General features: G+C 37.1%; 1 protein-coding gene across 3 annotated transcripts in view; it reads right to left on the bottom strand.

Annotated features, from left to right (window-relative positions):
• Positions 1-18,701, bottom strand: part of LOC127423160 (C-Jun-amino-terminal kinase-interacting protein 4-like) — a 76,865-nt gene that overhangs the window by 44,610 nt on the left and 13,554 nt on the right. For all 3 annotated transcript variants that reach the window (XR_007894285.1, XM_051667275.1, XM_051667276.1), the window contains exons 2-4: positions 8,528-8,648; positions 4,315-4,385; positions 4,030-4,121 (exon numbers count right to left, since the gene is read on the bottom strand). Coding sequence is in view for 2 of the 3 variants with exons in the window: in XM_051667275.1 (XP_051523235.1) it covers positions 4,030-4,121; positions 4,315-4,385; positions 8,528-8,648 (284 nt within the window). In the remaining variant the exon portion in view is untranslated. The remainder of the gene's footprint in view (positions 1-4,029; positions 4,122-4,314; positions 4,386-8,527; positions 8,649-18,701) is intronic.

Here is an 18,701-nt window from a genome sequence, read left to right as displayed (position 1 = left end):
TTTAAATTTATAATTGTTTTTGTCTTCATCTGTGTAAGTAATTTTCTGCCTGCATGTTTAGACGGATACTTGCCTGACAGTAAATGGAAAGGTGGTTATATATATTTAAGCAATATCACACAAGCAAGAGTGCGATATGGCCCTACATCAGCACTGCTGCGATTCGGCCATAGGTAATCACAGCAGTGCTGATTTAGGGCCATATAGCACGATTGCGAGTGAGATATTGCTTATATACAACAGTTCAATGAACAAGTAAATGTAAAATAATTTGGAAAAACTGAGTACGGTCATAAAAACGCATTTGCGCATGGAACTACTTTCTACGCAACGGATCAGAATCTGCCGTTGTTGGTTCAAACCAAATGATGGGTCCAAGTCTTCGTTAGTAATTCAAAAATGTCACTTCAGAAATAGTATCACGGCTTGGGCTGTTTCTAACAAGTTATTGGATAAACAAGGATGTGTGAGAGAGAGAGATGGAGCATGTACGATCACCTGTTGCCACTCCCAAGCAGATATGCTGTCAGCTTTCTGAAGATCAGCTTTCTCAGTGGAAAAATAGTGTCCAAATTGGGGTATTCCTATTTCATGGTAGCCGGTGTGCAAGAGTCATTCACTATAGAAAACGCAATGTCCTCCACCATTTTAAACAGCATGTCCTCTCCAATGTGGAAACTCCAGTGAGAGGCAAGCACCTTGAGTTCTGTAATTAATCAGTCTGTTGTGTCTCTCAGCTGTGATGAGCCGTAATGCTGAAGTTGTTCGTTTAAATCCGTTTAAAGCTATTTCCTAGCTTTAGTAGTGTAGTAGTAATGCAAGCGATCATGGAAAGCTGTTGTATGTAAACACTGGTTGACGCAGATTCACTTCACGTCACCTAACTGGCTCATATTACACACAAAAATTATCTTTTGCCACCAACTGCTGGCTAACATATGTAATGTCAAAAAATAAATACATGTAAAAAGAGACACATACAGTAGCTCTTAACACATATGCACTGCTTTTACACTTTAGATTAGAACGACACAAACACAAGCGGAGTGATGCACACAGTGAAGCGTGCGAGACCATCAGTGCTCATGGAACGTCTCTCGTCCAGTCAGATTCGAGGACCGGAACTAACTGTTGTATATACAGTTGTGCTCAAAAGTTTGCATACCCTGGCAGAAACTGTGAAATTTTGGCATTGATTTTGAAAATATGACTGATCATACAAAAAAACTGTTCATATGAAGCCATTTATTATCACATAGTTGTTTGGCTCCTTTTTTAAATCATAATGATAACAGAAATCACCCAAATGGCCCTGATCAAAAGTTTACATACCCTTGAATGTTTGGCCTTGTTACAGACACACAAGGTGACACACACAGGTTTAAATGGCAATTAAAGTTTAATTTCCCACACCTGTGGCTTTTTAAATTGCAGTTAGTGTCTGTGTATAAATAGTCAATGAGTTTGTTAGCTCTCACGTGGATGCACTGAGCAGGCTAGATACTGAGCCATGGGGAGCAGAAAAGAACTGTCAAAAGACCTGCGTAACAAGGTAATGGAACTTTATAAAGATGGAAAAGGATATAAAAAGATATCCAAAGCCTTGAAAATGCCAGTCAGTACTGTTCAATCACTTATTAAGAAGTGGAAAATTCGGGGATCTCTTGATACCAAGCTAAGGTCAGGTAGACCAAGAAAGATTTCAGCCACAACTGCCAGAAGAATTGTTCGGGATACAAAGAAAACCCCACAGGTAACCTCAGTAGAAATACAGGCTGCTCTGGAAAAAAACTGTGTGGTTGTTTCAAGGAGCACAATACTTGTTGACCCCTCTCCAAACATAGTATCTAGCCTGCTCAGTGCATCCACGTGAGAGCTAACAAACTCATTTACTATTTACACACAGACACTAATTGCAATTTAAAAAGTCACAGGTGTGGGAAATTAACCTTTAATTGCCATTTAAACCTGTGTATGTCACCTTGTGTGTCTGTAACAAGGCCAAACATTCAAAGGTATGTAAACTTTTGATCAGGGCCATTTGGGTGATTTCTGTTATCATTATGATTTAAAAAGAAGTCAAACAACTATGTGATAATAAATGGCTTCATATGATCACTATCCTTAAATAAAAGACAGTTTTTTTGCATGATCAGTCATATTTTCAAAATAAATGCCAAAATTTCACAATTTCTGTCAGGGTATGCAAACTTTTGAGCACAACTGTATATTATATTATAAGTTGCAAAGAAATTATTATTATACTTTTTACTTGGTTACACCACATGACAATTTGAAAGTTTTAAATATTTTTGTAAAAAATGCTATAAAGTTTTTTTTTGTTTTTTTTTTTTGTTTTTTTTATGTATGAAACCAAATTGGACACAAAGATTACATTTCTGAGAACTTTTTTTACAAATCAACCACTGATTAAACCTGTTATTTTCTGTAATCGGACTCTGGGATGGAAATGTTTCTTAATTTAAATCTTAACTTATATCGTACATAGAGATGATAAAAAGTAAGTACATGAAAGCAACGTGATCATTAGCATTTCTCATAGTCTGTACAATCTTTACTCGGAATATTATTATTATTATTAATTTTTTTTGCTGGCATACCCCTGTCTTGTTCTAATGCTCTTTAATTTGTAAAATGTACTGCTGTTTGTACTATATTCTTGCATTCCTCTAATAAAATTTTTTTTACTTACACTCTGTGAAGAGCTCCCTGCTCACATACATCCTGTTTAAAATAATAAATAAACGTAACATTTCTTTGCATCCTCATCCATGAGTAATGATTGAAAGATGAGACAGGTCTGTTTAGAACAAAATATTTGAAGTATTTGAGATAAACTGTACATAAAATAGATCATAATAATACCGCACAATAGGCACTGCCATTGAAAAAGTTGTTTTATGCTACTAAACAAAGCTTCTTCTGTGCGAACACAGAAGTGTGATAATGGCCTATGAAGTAACCTGTGAGTAAATCATTTCATTTCAATTTCTTTCTTTTTTCTAATAAGTACTTGCATTTTACGCTTGGTGACTGAGATTTAATTTTGGTCCCTGAACAGAACCAGCTGTGTTTCTAAAAGTTTAACTGTTTTAAGCATGGCACACTGTAATAACTGATAACAACTGAAAAAAAAAAAAAAAAAAAAAAAAAAAAAAAACTTAGATGAGTTTCAATGATCAAAGGCACCCATGTTTACATGGACTAATTAAAAAGGAAACAGAGCTGACGAATACAAGAATGTAACGGCACTGACACTTTAGTCCACACTGGTGTTTTTCCAAACCATTTGATTTAACAGATACACTTTCAAAATAATCCCGTAATACTCTCAATCAGCAGATGGGCCCTAAAACCAACCCATATTTAAACCAGACACCATGTCCATCACAAACAACACATGATTCTCCCAACATCTGCAGCGTGGCTCACAGTCTATGTCTAGGAAACATCATTTAACCATGTTAACCGTGCAGAAAAATGCAAGCACGCACACACTGCAGCCAGCCAGCACTTAAACCTTTATGGAAACCACATACATCAAAATAAGCATGAGAGAGGTGTGAAATATGTGTTGTGTCTCCATTCCAAACTGTCACTCTATTACAGAATGACTGTGTGACCCTTCTCGCTGCTTCTATCTTCATTAACATCAGCCAGACGATTCTCTCACTCTCCATCCATCAACATCACACTCAGTTGAGACACACTACTGACCTACATTAAGAGATACTCACAGTGGCTGTGTGCATACATACACGTGGGAGAGCGCGCAGGGGTTAAGTACCTAATTCTAGCAGAATGACTGATACCAGCACAGGGAAACTGATGGAATTGCTCACTAAACAGCGTTAATATTACAGGAAAATCAACGAACTGAAGCTTGCTTTATATTAGTAGTAACTGGTTTAATAACGTTTTTAAATGTGTAGGTGGATGAAATACACTGTAGTATGTATGAATGAACCAGAAATGAGAGAACAAATAAAAAAATTAAAAAAACCTCACTTAATTCTGCCGAGTGTTCCTGAGTCTGTGGTTTCTCCTGTCAGCTGCTGGTATTTGGTACGTTCCAAGTGCTCCATGTAACTGTGGATCATCTGCAAGTCAAAATAGGTGCAGAGATACACAGTCAGTGTGATATCAGGCAGTCTGTCATGGGACACCTACATTATTGTTTGGTGACAGCTGCAAAAGACAGCTATACACATGCAAAACCTCTTTCACAATGGCACAAACACAACATAAAGAGAAAAAAAAAAATAACCACCAGGGATGTACAGTGATTCTTACCTCTGTGTGTCTCTGATGGAGGGCATTGTATTCTTTCTTCAGCTCAGCTTCACGCTCTTCTAATCTTCCAACTAATAACAAGAGTAGCATCATCTTAGAATCATTATGTATCTTTATTTGATGTATCTTCAACCTTTTAGTTACCAGCCCAGATCTTTACCCACTAGGTAACACCACCAAAATATAAAACACAGGTCTACTGTGATTGCATTTAGCTTCAGAGGGAAAGGTTTTCTTGTAAGGATTTGAATAGCCTCCTGAGATTTTTCTGTAGTAACAACACACAGCCACAAGGGGTCGGTAGTGCAACAGAAAACAATCTTATCAGTGGATAATGACATGCCAAAACAAAGCCCCAGAAAACGTTTTGGGCTCCATGAAATGCTCCAAATGGCCATCAAGAGTCAGGACAGGTTAGCACACCATAATCCTTTCAGGAACAGGCAGCCTTATAGGGACAGTTCACCCAAAAATGAAAATTCTCTCATCATTTACTCACCTTCATGCCATTCCAGATGTGTATGACTTTCTTTCTGCTGAACACAAAGATTTAAAAAAATAAATCTCAGCTCTGTAGGTCCATACAATGCAAGTGAAAGGTGGCCAGAACTTTGAAGGACCAAAAAGCACATAAAGTCAGCATAAAATTAATCCATATGACTCCAGTGGTTAAATCCACGTCTTCAGAAGCGATATGACAAACAGGAACAGGTCAATACTGAAGTCCTTTTTTACTATAAATTCTCATCCCTGCCCAGTAGGTGGCAATATGCACAAAGAATGTGAATCACCAAAAACAAAAGAAGAATGTAAAAGTGGAGATTAATAGTAAAAAAAGGACTTAAATATGAATCCGACATAGATTTAACCACTGGAGTCATATTGATTACTTTTATGCTGCCTTTGTGTGCTTTTTGGACCTTCAAAGTTCTGGCCACAATTCACTTGCATTGTATAGACCTACAGAGCTGAAAAATTCTTCTAAAAATCTTCAATTGTTTACTGCAGAAGAAAGAAAGTCATACACATCTGGAATGGCATGAGGGTGAGTAAATGATGAGAGAATTCGCATTTTGGGGTGAACTATCCCTTTAAATCAAATTGTAGTTTTGTGGCTTTTAGTTCTGTGAGCTTTAAGGCCAAATTTGCAAGTGGACTATGCATAAGCCCTTCCATATGTCTTACCCCAACCTTTTGTTTCCATAGGAAATACAACACAGGAAACAAAATTACATTCAATCATGCATAACTTTCATTCTGAAAATTTCTCATTCTTGCGCTAACAACTGTAAAAGATTGAAAAGGGGAACTCGTGATAAACTTACGCTAACAAATAGGCTTCTAATCTATCAGACTTTACTGAATCCTCCCATGTCCCCCACCCATAATCTGTCTGCACTGTATCACATTTTGTTTGTTTGTATTGTAAATTGTACTGTATTTTTGTAATGTATTCTGTGGTTTATATTGTATAGTAAGATATTGTGGTGTATACTGTATAGTTTAATGTATTTAGTTATGTATTGCACAAATGCACACAGCACTTTCACACACTGTTTCTTATGTTGCATTGTCCCTACAACAATTTCCACTGGCACAGCTGTTTGGCAACTGAAGTTTCTTTTCTAATCTAATCAATAAGAATATCTCTGAATATTGTTCATATAAACTATTTTATCTTTAATTTTCTTAAAACCGGAGGTTAAGACCATGGTTATTGACAGAATATTCTCTCTCACAGTAAATGGCAATAGCATTATGTCTGGAGATATCGGAGCAACTTTTCTCTCTGTTTTTATCATCTCAAGACAGGTCAGATAAAGGATCCCTCAGAGTCGAGTATCTGGTGTAAAATAGAGTGAAATATACCTCCTATTATTTAATGATTGTGAATAAGAGGAAGGAGGATGAAAGAGGAAGAGCAGAAGTTCCTGCAATATATGATCATTAGGGCTAGGCTGAACAAATTTATTTATCTGCCTTTTAATGACATTTGATAGGCCAACAGTATACTTTCATTTTAGTGTGTTTGCACTGAAATGGCTTAAAAGTGTGATTTCAATCAGATGAACCATAATTTCAATCATTCGCCCACTGTAGTGATGCAGATTCAAAATGTTAAAGGCAAACAATACAGTAAAAAAAAACATCAAGTTAAAATAATCATGCCATGTTTTCCACAGTACACACTAAATGAAAAGGATTACATTTAATTGCTTTCATTTAAATGCACCAGTACAGCAATACACAGAAATACACAGCAATATTCATCTACATACATAGCAGATTCTACACAGAGATTTTGGTGAACATTTTTGAGTTAATGACATAAATCGTAAAATCAGAGTTTTGAATTGATTTAATGAAACAGACAGTTTGAGCTGATTCACGAAAATGAATCAAACTAACTCTAACAACATTTTAGCTACGGAAGTTTAAATCAGAGATTCTATCAAGACAATATGTAACTTGCTCAAACGCGTGATTCGAGAGACAAGGAGGATTACGAAAATAGTCTAAAGGCATGGGCCCAGTTGCAAGAAACTATAAGTTAAGAAAACCCTAGGGTTTTTATTTTATTTTAAATTTTTTTACTTTAGGGGTTTTTTGCAACCATCAGATGGACTTTAGTAAATTTAAAGGAGTAGTTTACTCAAAATGAAAATGGTCTCACCATTTACTCACACTCATGCCATCCCAGATGTGTATGACTTTCTTCAGTAGAACACAAATGACGATTTTCAGAAGAATATCTCAGCTCTGTAGGTCCATACAATGCGAGTGAATGGTGACCAAAACTGTGAAGCACCAAAAAGCATATAAAGGCAGCATTAAAGTAATCCATAAGACCTCAGTGGTTTAATCAATGTCTTCTAAAGCGATCCAATTGGCTATGGGTTAGAACAGACCAGAATATAATTTTTTTTACTATAAATCTTGACACCTGCAGTCTTCTTGGCGATCACGATTTCAAACTCGATTACACGTCCTACAGTGCTATCTAGCCCTCTGCGCATGCGCCAAGCACTAGTAAGTGTAATCGAGCTTGAAATCATGATTGTACCATTGAGACTGCAATGGCAAGTTGTACAGTGAAAAAGGAGATATATTTTGTTCTGTTCTCACCCAAAACCGACTCTTCTAAAGACATAGATTAAACCACTAAAGTTTTATGGATTACTTTTATTCTGCCTTTGTGCTTTTTGGAGCTTCACATTTTTGGTCACCATTCACTTGCATTGTATAGACCTACAGAGCTGAGATATTCTTCTAAAAATCTTCATTTGTGTTCTGCAGAAGAAAGAAAGTCGTACACATCTGGTGAGGCATGAAGGTGAGTAATGACAGAATTATCACGTTTGGGTGAACTGTTCTTTTAATGGCCAAATAAAAAAAGTGCATAAAAAGTGTATATCACTTTACTGAAATAACAAAAGCCTTCATTAAATGTTTTCATACATTTACATTTCAATATGTTATGTGTATTTGAGTACACCATTTTACCTTATAAAATTGGAAAGATGTTGGGTGCATGTCATGCACCTGTTGGCCCAAGACATAGATTCTAGAGTGAGAGAGTGAGTGAGTGAGTGAAAGAGTGAGTATACAAGCTGTTGTTATGGCAAATGTCAGTGTGTATCCGTCCATGACAGCTGTCCATCATATCAGACAGTTCTCCAATACAACAAACTGTAAATCAGACAATCAGACATAGACAAACATTTCTGTAAACCACAAAATGGGAAGTTCCTGAATAAACCTAATTGATGGAATCATGTCAATCATGCTAGATTGTTGAAATACTGGGAGCAAAATTTTTTTAGTCCTCAAGACACAAAAAAATATGATAACATCGAATAGATGGACACATTTGCCAGGAGCATTTACGTAATGTGCTACCCACCTAAAGCAGAGTTTGTCAGAAAACAAAGTCATCCACCTATCATGTGGGGAAGTTCAACAGGCCTTAAGCTATAATGCAGTTCAGCCCATTCTCAGTCAAACACCCAGAGATCAACAGACTTTCTATCCAGTGAATGAGTGAATCTCTGGCTGGGTGAAATGTTGAACTATCGGAGATGTGACCCGGTGTTCAAGAGAATATAAAAGGTTTGCCTCTTTTACGGGAAAGACTCGACCTTATAAAGATCATAACAGTTATCAAAGAAAAAGGAAAGGGTTTTCTAGGTGTCAAAGTGAAGTGATGACTTACTCTGGTCTGCAGAGTTCTTGGTCTTGAACTCCATCTGTCTGGTCTGGGCCTCCAGAAGCAGCACACGGTTCTGCAGATCTTTCTTGTCCTGCTCTTGAGAGTCCTCATACTCAATATATCTCTAGAAGATACAGATAGAAAGGTTTCACACTGTTACACAATATTCAAGAACCATATACAGTGGCAAGAAAAGTATGTGAACCCTTTGGAATTACCTGCATTTATGTATAAATTTGTCTTAAAATCTGGTTTGATCTTCATCTAAGTTACAATAATGAACAAACCCAATCTGTTTTAACTTATAACACACAAATGATTGTATTGTTCTTGTACATCCTGAACACATTATTCAAACATTCAGAGTGTAGGTTGGAAAAAGTATGTGAACCCCTTTGGCTAATGACGTCAACAAAAGTGAATTACAGTTCGGAGTTGGCACACTTGGCATCCAATTAATAAAACGAGATTGGAAGTGTGGGTTAGACTTATAAAAAAAACACTCAAACATTGAGTTTGCTGTTCACAAGAAGCATCTGCTGATGTGGACCTTGTCTTGCAAAAAAGAGATCTCAGAAGAAATTTTGTTTTGCATAAAGCTGTACAGGGTTACAAAGTTATCTTGAAGAGCTTAAATAATTATCTGTCCACAGTTAGACAAACTGTCTATAAATGGAGATGATTTAGTACTGTGGCTACTCTCCCTAGAAGTGGCCATCCACACACAGCAGAATACTCAATGAGGTAAAAAAGAACCGTAGAGTGACAGCTAAAGACTTGAAGGAATTACTGGAACTGGTTAACATCTCTGTTCATGAGTCTACTATACAGAAAACATTAAACAGGCATGGTGTCCATGACAAAACAGCATGAAGGAAGCCGCTGCTTTCCAACAAAAACATTGCTGCGTGCCTGAAGTTTGCCAAAGACCACCTTGACACTCCACAGCACTACTGGGAAAATGTTTTGTGGACTGATGAAACTGAGGTTGAATTGTTTGGGAAGAAAACGCAGCACTACGTATGGCGTAAAAAGGGCACTACATACCAAAATGAAAACATCATCCCAACAGTGAAGTATGGTGTAGGGAGCATCATGATTTGGGATTGCTTTGCTGCTTCAGGGCCTGGACCGCTTGTAATTTTTTCAATTAATTCCTAATTTTATCAAGATATCCTACAGGATAATGACAGGGTGGCTGTGCACCAGCTGAAGCTCAGTAGAAGCTGGGTGATGCAGCAGGACAATGACCCTAAACATAGGGGGAAAAAAAATAAAAAAAATCGACTACAGAATGCCTTCAATAAAAGAAAATCCACCTTTTGGAGTGTCCCAATTAGTGCCCAAACCTTAACCCAGTAGAGATTCTGTGGAATAGTACTGAAACGATTAGTCGACGTTAGTGCCCGACCGAATAAATTTCACAGATATATCGGTATTGCCGTATACGTTTACCGATATGCGCAGATATAAAAACTTTTTTTCAGAACATATAATGCAGAAAACAATGCTTTAGAATTGGTGTCATAACATAGTTTGTCCAGCAGAGCGCGCTCTGACTCCACTGTTTACAGAGCTGAGCTGACGGAGGTTCTGCAGACAGGGTGGAGTTAAGCGGTGTCTTCACGGTAAGTTGCTAAATAGTTTGTGAAATACATACAGGAAAGTTAATAAACAATGACCTCATCATTTTCCCTTTTCAATATAACGTTAACCCTGTCTCTGACAACCATGTTACTCATGTTTATCACATCTGTTTGCTATGTTAGCCAGCTACAGTTTGTCAGAACATCTTTTTGCAGCTCAGCAGACAACGGTGTGGTGGTGGATTGTGTCTGTTGAGTTATGATTTCAAGCTATATTGTTACCTAGTTGGTGAGACACAATGCTGGAAAGTAAATAAACAACATCCATCTTTTACTCTCCTTGACAATGAGCTTATAGCTAACTAGCTAACTACGTAGCTACTTTCATTGCTTGTCAGCTGAGTGGAAGCTAATGTGTAAACATGTATTCACCAAACTGTTTTGTTCAGGATTCACAGTTTGGTACCCCCTTCAACCGAACAATTCCAGTCATTGCATTTATAAAATATAATATTTAGAAGTCTGGTTTTCCACCGTTGAAAGTTTCCCTTGAACTTGTATAGCAGAATACAGTGTAACACCGCTGCCGCTGTTTATCTTTTGACTCGGCAGGTGTAAATGCTTCTTGTTTTACAGCCTGCCCCTCATTGACTGGCAATATTAAAATAGTCAGCATTTGACTGATACTAAACAGTACTACTGATGTTTATTTAGCTATTTATTTTATTTTTATTTATTCTTTATTTAAATGGTCAGCAACTGACTGATACTAAACAATACTGATGTTTTAGCTATTTATTGTATTTTTATTTATTCTTTATTTAAATGGTCATCCATTGACTTATACTAACAGTACTGATGTTTATTAAGCTATTTATTGTATTTTTATTTATTCTTTTTTTTCCGCAGTGTTCATTTCTAGAATTTGTTGACAATGTCTAATAATAATAATATCAAATATTCTTTGATAAAAATATTTGTTTAAAAAAGCAGCCTTCTGAGTACCTTTGCATAGTCATATCGGTGAAAAATCCACATAGAAAATGTCTGTTATCATTCCAGCTCAAAAATTAGCTATATCAACCACCATATCGGTAATCAGTGAATTTTCCCCCTCTAAAATCGGTATCCGTCTCAAAAATCCCATATCGGTCAGGCTCTAGTCAAGGTTATCGACAACAACAAATTGTCGACAACATTTTTTTGTTGTCGAATAGTCATTTGATCTTATTTAACGTAACATGAGATCAAATGAAACTAATGATGGTGCATGAGAGGAGCACTTCAGCTCGAGCCTGATTGAGGAGAGGAAGACAGCTCACAGTTCAGATGTACTCGAAACTTTCCAAACAGCTTCAGCTGATGTAGATCGCGCAGTATGAGGGAATTATAAAACAATACAAAATAAGTAAATACAGAAGCACTTTCATTGTGAAATAAAGCGGAGCCGGAGCTGCCGTTTCACATAAGCAAAACATGTGTGCCTTTAAAGGAAACACGCCGGTGTCATATCTTTAATGCATCCTTTATTAAAGTTCAAATAATAAGGAAGCAGGTCATGTAAATAAGTACAAACTCGAAACTGGCATTTCTCTCTGTGGTCAGCGCCACTTCTATGAATCGCGTAAAGTGACCCGATTTAAGGGGGAGAGATTGAAACTGCATCCCGGTTGATGCTCACTTTGGTGTGGGGACACTGCAGCTAGATTATAACGTGATGGCTCGCGACGTATTGAATCATAATGTGTCACTGTGTGTTTCTTATCGTAAAGAAAATCTTATTATGAAGAGAGAGTTTGGGGGCCTGGGTAGCTCAGTGAGTAAAGACGCTGACTACCACCTCTGGAGTCACGAGTTCGAATCCAGGGCGTGCTGAGTGACTCCAGCCAGCTCTCCCAAGCAACCAAATTGGCCCAGTTGCTAGGGAGGGTAGAGTCCCATAGGGTAACCTCCTCGTGGTCGCTATAATGTAGTTCGCACTCGGTGGGGCGTGTGGTGAGTTGTGTGTGGATGCCGCGGAAAACAGCTTGAAGCCTCCACACGCACTACGTCTCCGTGGTAACGTTCTCAACAAGCCACGTGATAAGATGCACGGATTGACTGTCTCAGACATGGAGGCAACTGAGATTCGTCCTCCACCACCCGGATTGAGTCGAGTCACTATGCTACCACGAGGACTTAGAGCGCATTGGGAACTGGGCATTCCAAATTGGGGGAAAAGTGGATGTTTTAAAACAAAATACATTTAATTTAGGAGCTATACTGCAGATGAAACATTTGTTATTTGAGAATGTTGAATATAATATTAAAAATTCAAATATTTTTAAATATCTAAAATCCTTAAAAAAAAGATGCATTCACCTGAGAAGCAACATATAATATATTTAGACTTACTTTCAGAGAATATATCCTGAATGAGTATATATTTTTAAGTGAAAATTTACATACAAAATACACTTATATTCAAGATACATTTTCTGAAAGTAAGTCTAAATATATTATATGTTGCTTCTTAAGTAAATGTATCTTTTTTTTAAGGATTTTTAGACAATTTAAATGGAAAACAAGACAAAAACAATTGATAACAATTGCAGTGAATTTTTTTTTTTAATTAAACATAATAAAAAATAATAAAAAATTCCCTTTAATTCAGTGAATGTCATTTAGAGGTATTTTTAAATGATGATTTTGTCCTATTTATTGTTAGTAAGCATGTTTAATACAACCTTTTATCTCGGGGCACAAGCTGAATAGTTGGTTAAAAGCTAATGAATAATCGTTGCAATAACTGCCCGAATAGTCGAATAATCGTTCTAATAATCGTTAGATTAGTTGATTATCAAAATAATCGTTACAGTGGAATGACCTAAAAAGAGATGTTTACACCAGACATCCAAAAAATACGGCAGTTCTGTATGGAAGAATGGTCCAAAATTCCTTCTGAACATTGTTCAGGTCTAATCCGCAGCTACCGGAAGTGCTTGATTGAGGTAATTGTTGCCAAAGGAGGATCGCCTAGTTATTAAATTCAAGGGTTCACTTACTTTTTCCACAGCACTGTTAATGTTTTATGGTATGTGTTCAATAAAGACATTAAAGATTATAATTGTTTGTGTGTTGTTAGCTGAAGCACATTGTGTTCGTTTATACTTGTGACTTTGAAGATGAGATCACCTTTTATGACCAAATTAATGCAGAAAACCAGCTAATTCCAAAGGGTTCACATACTTTTTCTTGTCATCGTATGTATTCATAATTATGTTTATTTTTAGGTATGCACCAGTGTTTGTTTTAAGACTGCTGTCATGTGATGTGTGAAACAGCCTGCTGATCTGGTCATACTGCAGTACAGAAGGACAGAATGTAGTTACATAATAATACATACAAAATATTTGTGCAACTAGTGGGGACTTATGCTGAATTACAACAAAACATTGCTCTGGCATGGTTGTTATAAAGTATCTGCCAACTTTGTTAGGGGCAGTAGGTCCAGATACGTGGGCCTCAGCTTTCTGCACAGACTGCAATCCTGTTGCAGAGGGCAAGATGGATATAAGTAGACAAATAAAACTGGTGCCTACGGCTAAATCAAAAACCTAAAATAAATAAATAAATAAATAAATAAATATTGGTGCCTCAGTAATGTTGTCTGAGCGTAATGTTTTTGTACATCTTTTAAAAAGGAGACAAACTGAGAAACGCTTTGCTTTAACAACCAATGACAGGGTCAAAAAGAATACTACAGCCAATGTAGTGAAAATGTTAGTGTCATATTAAGCATTTATTCATCAATTTTGGATGACTATGTGGGATGTATCATGATCAGACACAAACAACAGGGTCAGAGCTCTGGAGTACACAAAGGTCAAATGCAAAGTCATGGTGCAAAGCCAATTAACTTCGATGGAAGCAGTGACAGCTTAAATATGGCTGATCCTAACAGACTGGCAGCATGACGGCTGTGTACGGTGGCTGAGGTTTAGAATACAAACAGTTGCCTGAGAGGTTAAACACGTCTGATCGGAGATCCAGTGACTTTGCTCTGCTTACTCATTCCTACTCACTCTCTCATATGTCAAAGATGAACTGGTCTGTAATGGGCGAGGTGTGTTGTCAAGGAGAGGGCTGGCAAGTCACAGAGCAGCTGAAAGGATTTCCCCTGCTTCCAGACTCCAAACATACCGTGTCCTCACCTCTATTGTTAGATGTCACCCAAGCCCTCCAGCTACGTGGGTACAATGGACCAAAACACTGCTTGTTTGTTTGTTTGTGTAAGTGACTGACAAGCCAGGAGTATTAATGGTGCACCAAGTGGTTTTACAGCTTAATAATTTAATAGTACTTTTGACCAATATATGATGTACACTTGGAAAAAGCAGTTTTATTCTATTTGGGAAGGCCCATGTTGGACACTTTCAGCACAATAAATTAATTTTGAATGACAATGCCAGTGAATGAAACCAGACAAACCTTGACAAAAGCAGCAATTAGCCTATATTGAGCAGATATAAATGATATTTAAGGCATTTGAGATACTTAAAATCTCATAAGCCACACAAAGGAGTCCCATTACTAAAGAACTGAACCCACGAATTCTGACATCACCCAACCCTGCCTCTTGAGTCACGGTAATTGGCACTTACTGCCCTGAAAATGTGACAAAGCACATACATTAATCAGCTCAAGACTGTGCTGCAAAGAAAACTTTTCTACCATACTATAATCAATATCAATCCTCAGAGGCTGCCCTGCAATAGACGCTTACATGTGTCTGCTGTTCTCACTTCCACCCTCTCAAATGAGAGCTCTACCTGATGATATTATCAAGCACAATCTCCCTTAAACTTCACACAGGAATAATAAGTGGATTCTGCCATCTGTTTAGTGTATCTGCTGATGAAAGTATTTCTTTGCTACAGGCTCTGAGACATCAGAGAGTCCTGACGCATGAGGAGGGTCTGTTTGAGGAGTCTTATGATGTTAGAGCCGCAGGTCAACACGTCCTCATGCACAGACCTCTATTTTACTGCAAAACTTCTGAACTATGAGCACACCCAAACACCTGCAGACACAAACATAAATGTGATAGCACATGTAGCTCGTATTTTACTACATCCATTAGTAGAGAAAAAAAGTCCCTGTATTTTTAATTGCATCAGGTAAGACTACACATGACATAATGACCTTGGTTACTACGATGCCAATCTTTTAACATTCAGCTAATACACTGAATATTATATTAGATTTTAATTATTTGAAAAACAGCTAAAGTTTGTGTAAATTAATTGATAGAGACCTAGACTACATATTAGGCTTTCCAAATGCAGCCAAAGTTCTAACTATAAAGCTATGAGACAAAATATCTGAATAATATTTATGCACTTCTTAAAGGGATAGTTCACCCAAAAATGAAAATTCTCTCATGATTTACTCGTGTGTATGACATTCTTTCTTTCTTTTGCAGAACATAAATAAAGATTTTTCTACACCATGCAAAGTGAATGGGTGCCAAAATTTGGAAGCTCCAAAATCCACATAAAGGGAGCATAAAAGTAATCCATTTGACCCCAGTCATTTTTATCATTAATTCTCCTCCCCTCCCAGTAGGGGGTGATATGCATGAAAAATGTGAATCACCAAAAACAGAAGGAGAATGTGAAAGTGGAGACTGACTGAGAAGGAAGAAGGATTTATAGTAAAAAAGGACTTAAATATTGAGCCGTTTCTTCCCACTTGTCACATCGCTTCTGAAGATATAGATTTAACCACCAGAGTCGTCTGGAGTACTTGGAGGATGTGGATTTTGGAGATTCAAAATTTTGGCACCCATTCACTTGCATTACATGGACCTACAGAGCTGAGATATTCATCTAAAAATCTTCAGTTGTATTCAGCAGATGAAAGAAAGTCATACACATCCGAGATGGCATGCGGGTGAGTAAAAGATGAGAATTTTCCTTTTTGGGTGAACTATTCTTTTAACTAAGATCACACCTTAGGCCTAGTGGAAACTGCACGACTCAAGCTCGTCTCCTTTGATGTTTTGAGTCTGCAACTGGTCTGCGAGAAGTCTCGGATGTCACGACAAAAGGTCTTGTTGTGTGAGCACTCCTGCGACAGGCCTAAACGTGTCCCAGACGCTATGGCTGTTTTCAAAACTGCCTGATATCTAGACTTCTTGTCATCATGTGTGCGCACTGTCCCGACGAACAAGAGATGACAATGAGCCACAGCCAATGAAATATAGAGAGAGTGCAAGAGGAAGGCAAGGTATTAGGAAGCAGAAGACAAAAATAATTAGAATATAATAAAATTAAACTTCACCCACATCTCCCTTCCCTTTACCGTCTGTCTTTATTATTTTAATCTGTTTTTCTTAAATGTTTCCTTTTGCAAATAGCAAAATGGGCACGAGCCATTCTTTCATGTTTGTTGAAAGAGGAGAGCAAGATTTGGGTAGCAGGAGACAAAACAAATAATAAGAAAATAAAATTAAAAAAAACATCCACATCTCCCTACCCATTTTCTTTATTATTTTCAGCTTTTTTTAATATATTTTTTTCCTTTGCAAATTAGCACAAATACGCGTAAAACGGGAGCTAGCTATTCTTTCCTGTTTGTTGAAAGTGAAGAGCAAGGTATTGGGTAGGAGGAGACAAAAATAAGAATAAAATAAAACCTCACCCACATCTCCCTACCCTATTATGACCAGATAACGGGCGTTTTTTTTTTGTTTTTTGTTTTTTTTGCCGGTTCTGTTCGGATTTCAAGGGAATAAGCGTACGATATGAGCAGCAGTTAATGGTCTGCACTATTATCATTCAGTAAAACACAGACGTAATGACTGATGTCTCTTAATACCATTTGTACTCATGGTCTCAGTCGTGGACGAATGGTCGTGTAGTTGATACACTACAGTCCTGAAGTGTTCGCACGAGCACAATGAAAAACCAGATTGTGAGTCGCAGGACACTGACTGCAAGTTATGTAGTGAACACTTAGCTTTAACTGTCGTGATACTGTCAAATTTAGCAGGTCTGCCTTACAGTTTTAAGATGGGCTATAGCGTAGGTGCTAGATAAAACAAAGGGTCTGCTGCAAAGACTAAGCATCAAATCAACAAAAGTAGTTTGTATTTATTCATTCTGTAGTTTCATGCAGTTCATTCAGCAGGGTTCCCACCCTTTTTGACAGATGAAATTCCATGACTTTTCCAGTCATTTTTGATTACGGAAATTATTATGATTCAGACTGAATCAATAATGAATCAGACCGGTTTGTGAACCATTCTGAACTATTCAATGACAAGAACTGATTATGGCTAGGTATCGCCTGACATCTCATGATACAATACGTATTGCAATACACATCAAGATTCGATATACTGCGATTAGTGCTGTCAGTCGATTACATTTTTTAATCGTGATTAATCACATATTTTTTGTTTTTGTTAATCGTGATTAATCGCAGATTTTAAAAGTGCTGAAATTTGACAATATATACTTCTTTTCCTTTCAAAATGCATTAATTTCCATCTTAGGAAAGAAAACAAAACAAAATTTAACAATATAATGCTTTATTAACATTTTTCAAACGATGCCTTCCACAGTATAAAGACAGAAATGCACTAAATATCACCAATTCAAGTAACATTAAACGTTTCTCAAAGTCTAAGTGGGAGTTTGACAAATTGATAGAACTAGTCCCCACATAGGTTGAGTATTCATTGCAATGGGCATTAAAGCTCTTAAACTCTCATCTTCCACAATATTAATCTGTCAATAGACTGTGGCTATCCGCTTTGTTACAGCAATCTTGAAGCTGCGTTCATGTTTCGCATCAGAGCATCAACGCAAGCACTGCTTTGAATTTCACATGAAGAGCGCTTGCAAACAAAAACCTCTCATTCTGCGTTTTGGTGATAGTTAAGACTTGACGTGCTTCTGTGGTAATTAAAACGCATCTTACATAGGTTGAAAAATACTTTATTTCTATGACAAGTCCCATCTGGGGTTGTTTTGTACATTGTTGTTTTTTTCCTCCATCATTTTATCATGGAAGCGTTGTTGTGTGTGTGTGTGTATGTGCAGAGTTTATTTTATTTACTGAGATAACAACCTCCGCAGCTCTATCATAGGAAAGAGTGTAACGATCAACTAGCATGTTATGACAGTACTGCCCATAGAATGTCTATGGGACAGCTGTGTTATGCTATTTTTTACTAAGCTTGTAGGCTCCCTAGATAGAAGGGTTCTGGTGTGTGAGTGTTATGAACTGTGCATTAGTGTAATGACTCCAGGTGGACACATTACAAAGGTTCTGTCCTTCCCACCATGTGTTTATGTTGTATTAACGGTAAATGCGTTAATCGCAATTAAGAAAAATGAACGCGTTAAGCTTTATAAAGGTGCACTCACTAACATTTGCGTGTGTGTCATCTTGGACTTACACTGACACCTAACGGCTTGGATGCAGCATCATTTAAAATCAATAGTTTTCAGTTTCATATGCCATTGTAGAAATTTAGTATTCACAGTCAACCATGGTTACTTTAATCAATGAGTGAAATGTTAAGTAACAGGACAGATACT

This window comes from Myxocyprinus asiaticus, chromosome 32 (genome assembly GCF_019703515.2).
Source record: "Myxocyprinus asiaticus isolate MX2 ecotype Aquarium Trade chromosome 32, UBuf_Myxa_2, whole genome shotgun sequence".
In the NCBI taxonomy this organism is placed as follows: Eukaryota; Metazoa; Chordata; class Actinopteri; order Cypriniformes; family Catostomidae; genus Myxocyprinus; species Myxocyprinus asiaticus.
This window is presented reverse-complemented; position numbering and strand designations above follow the sequence as displayed.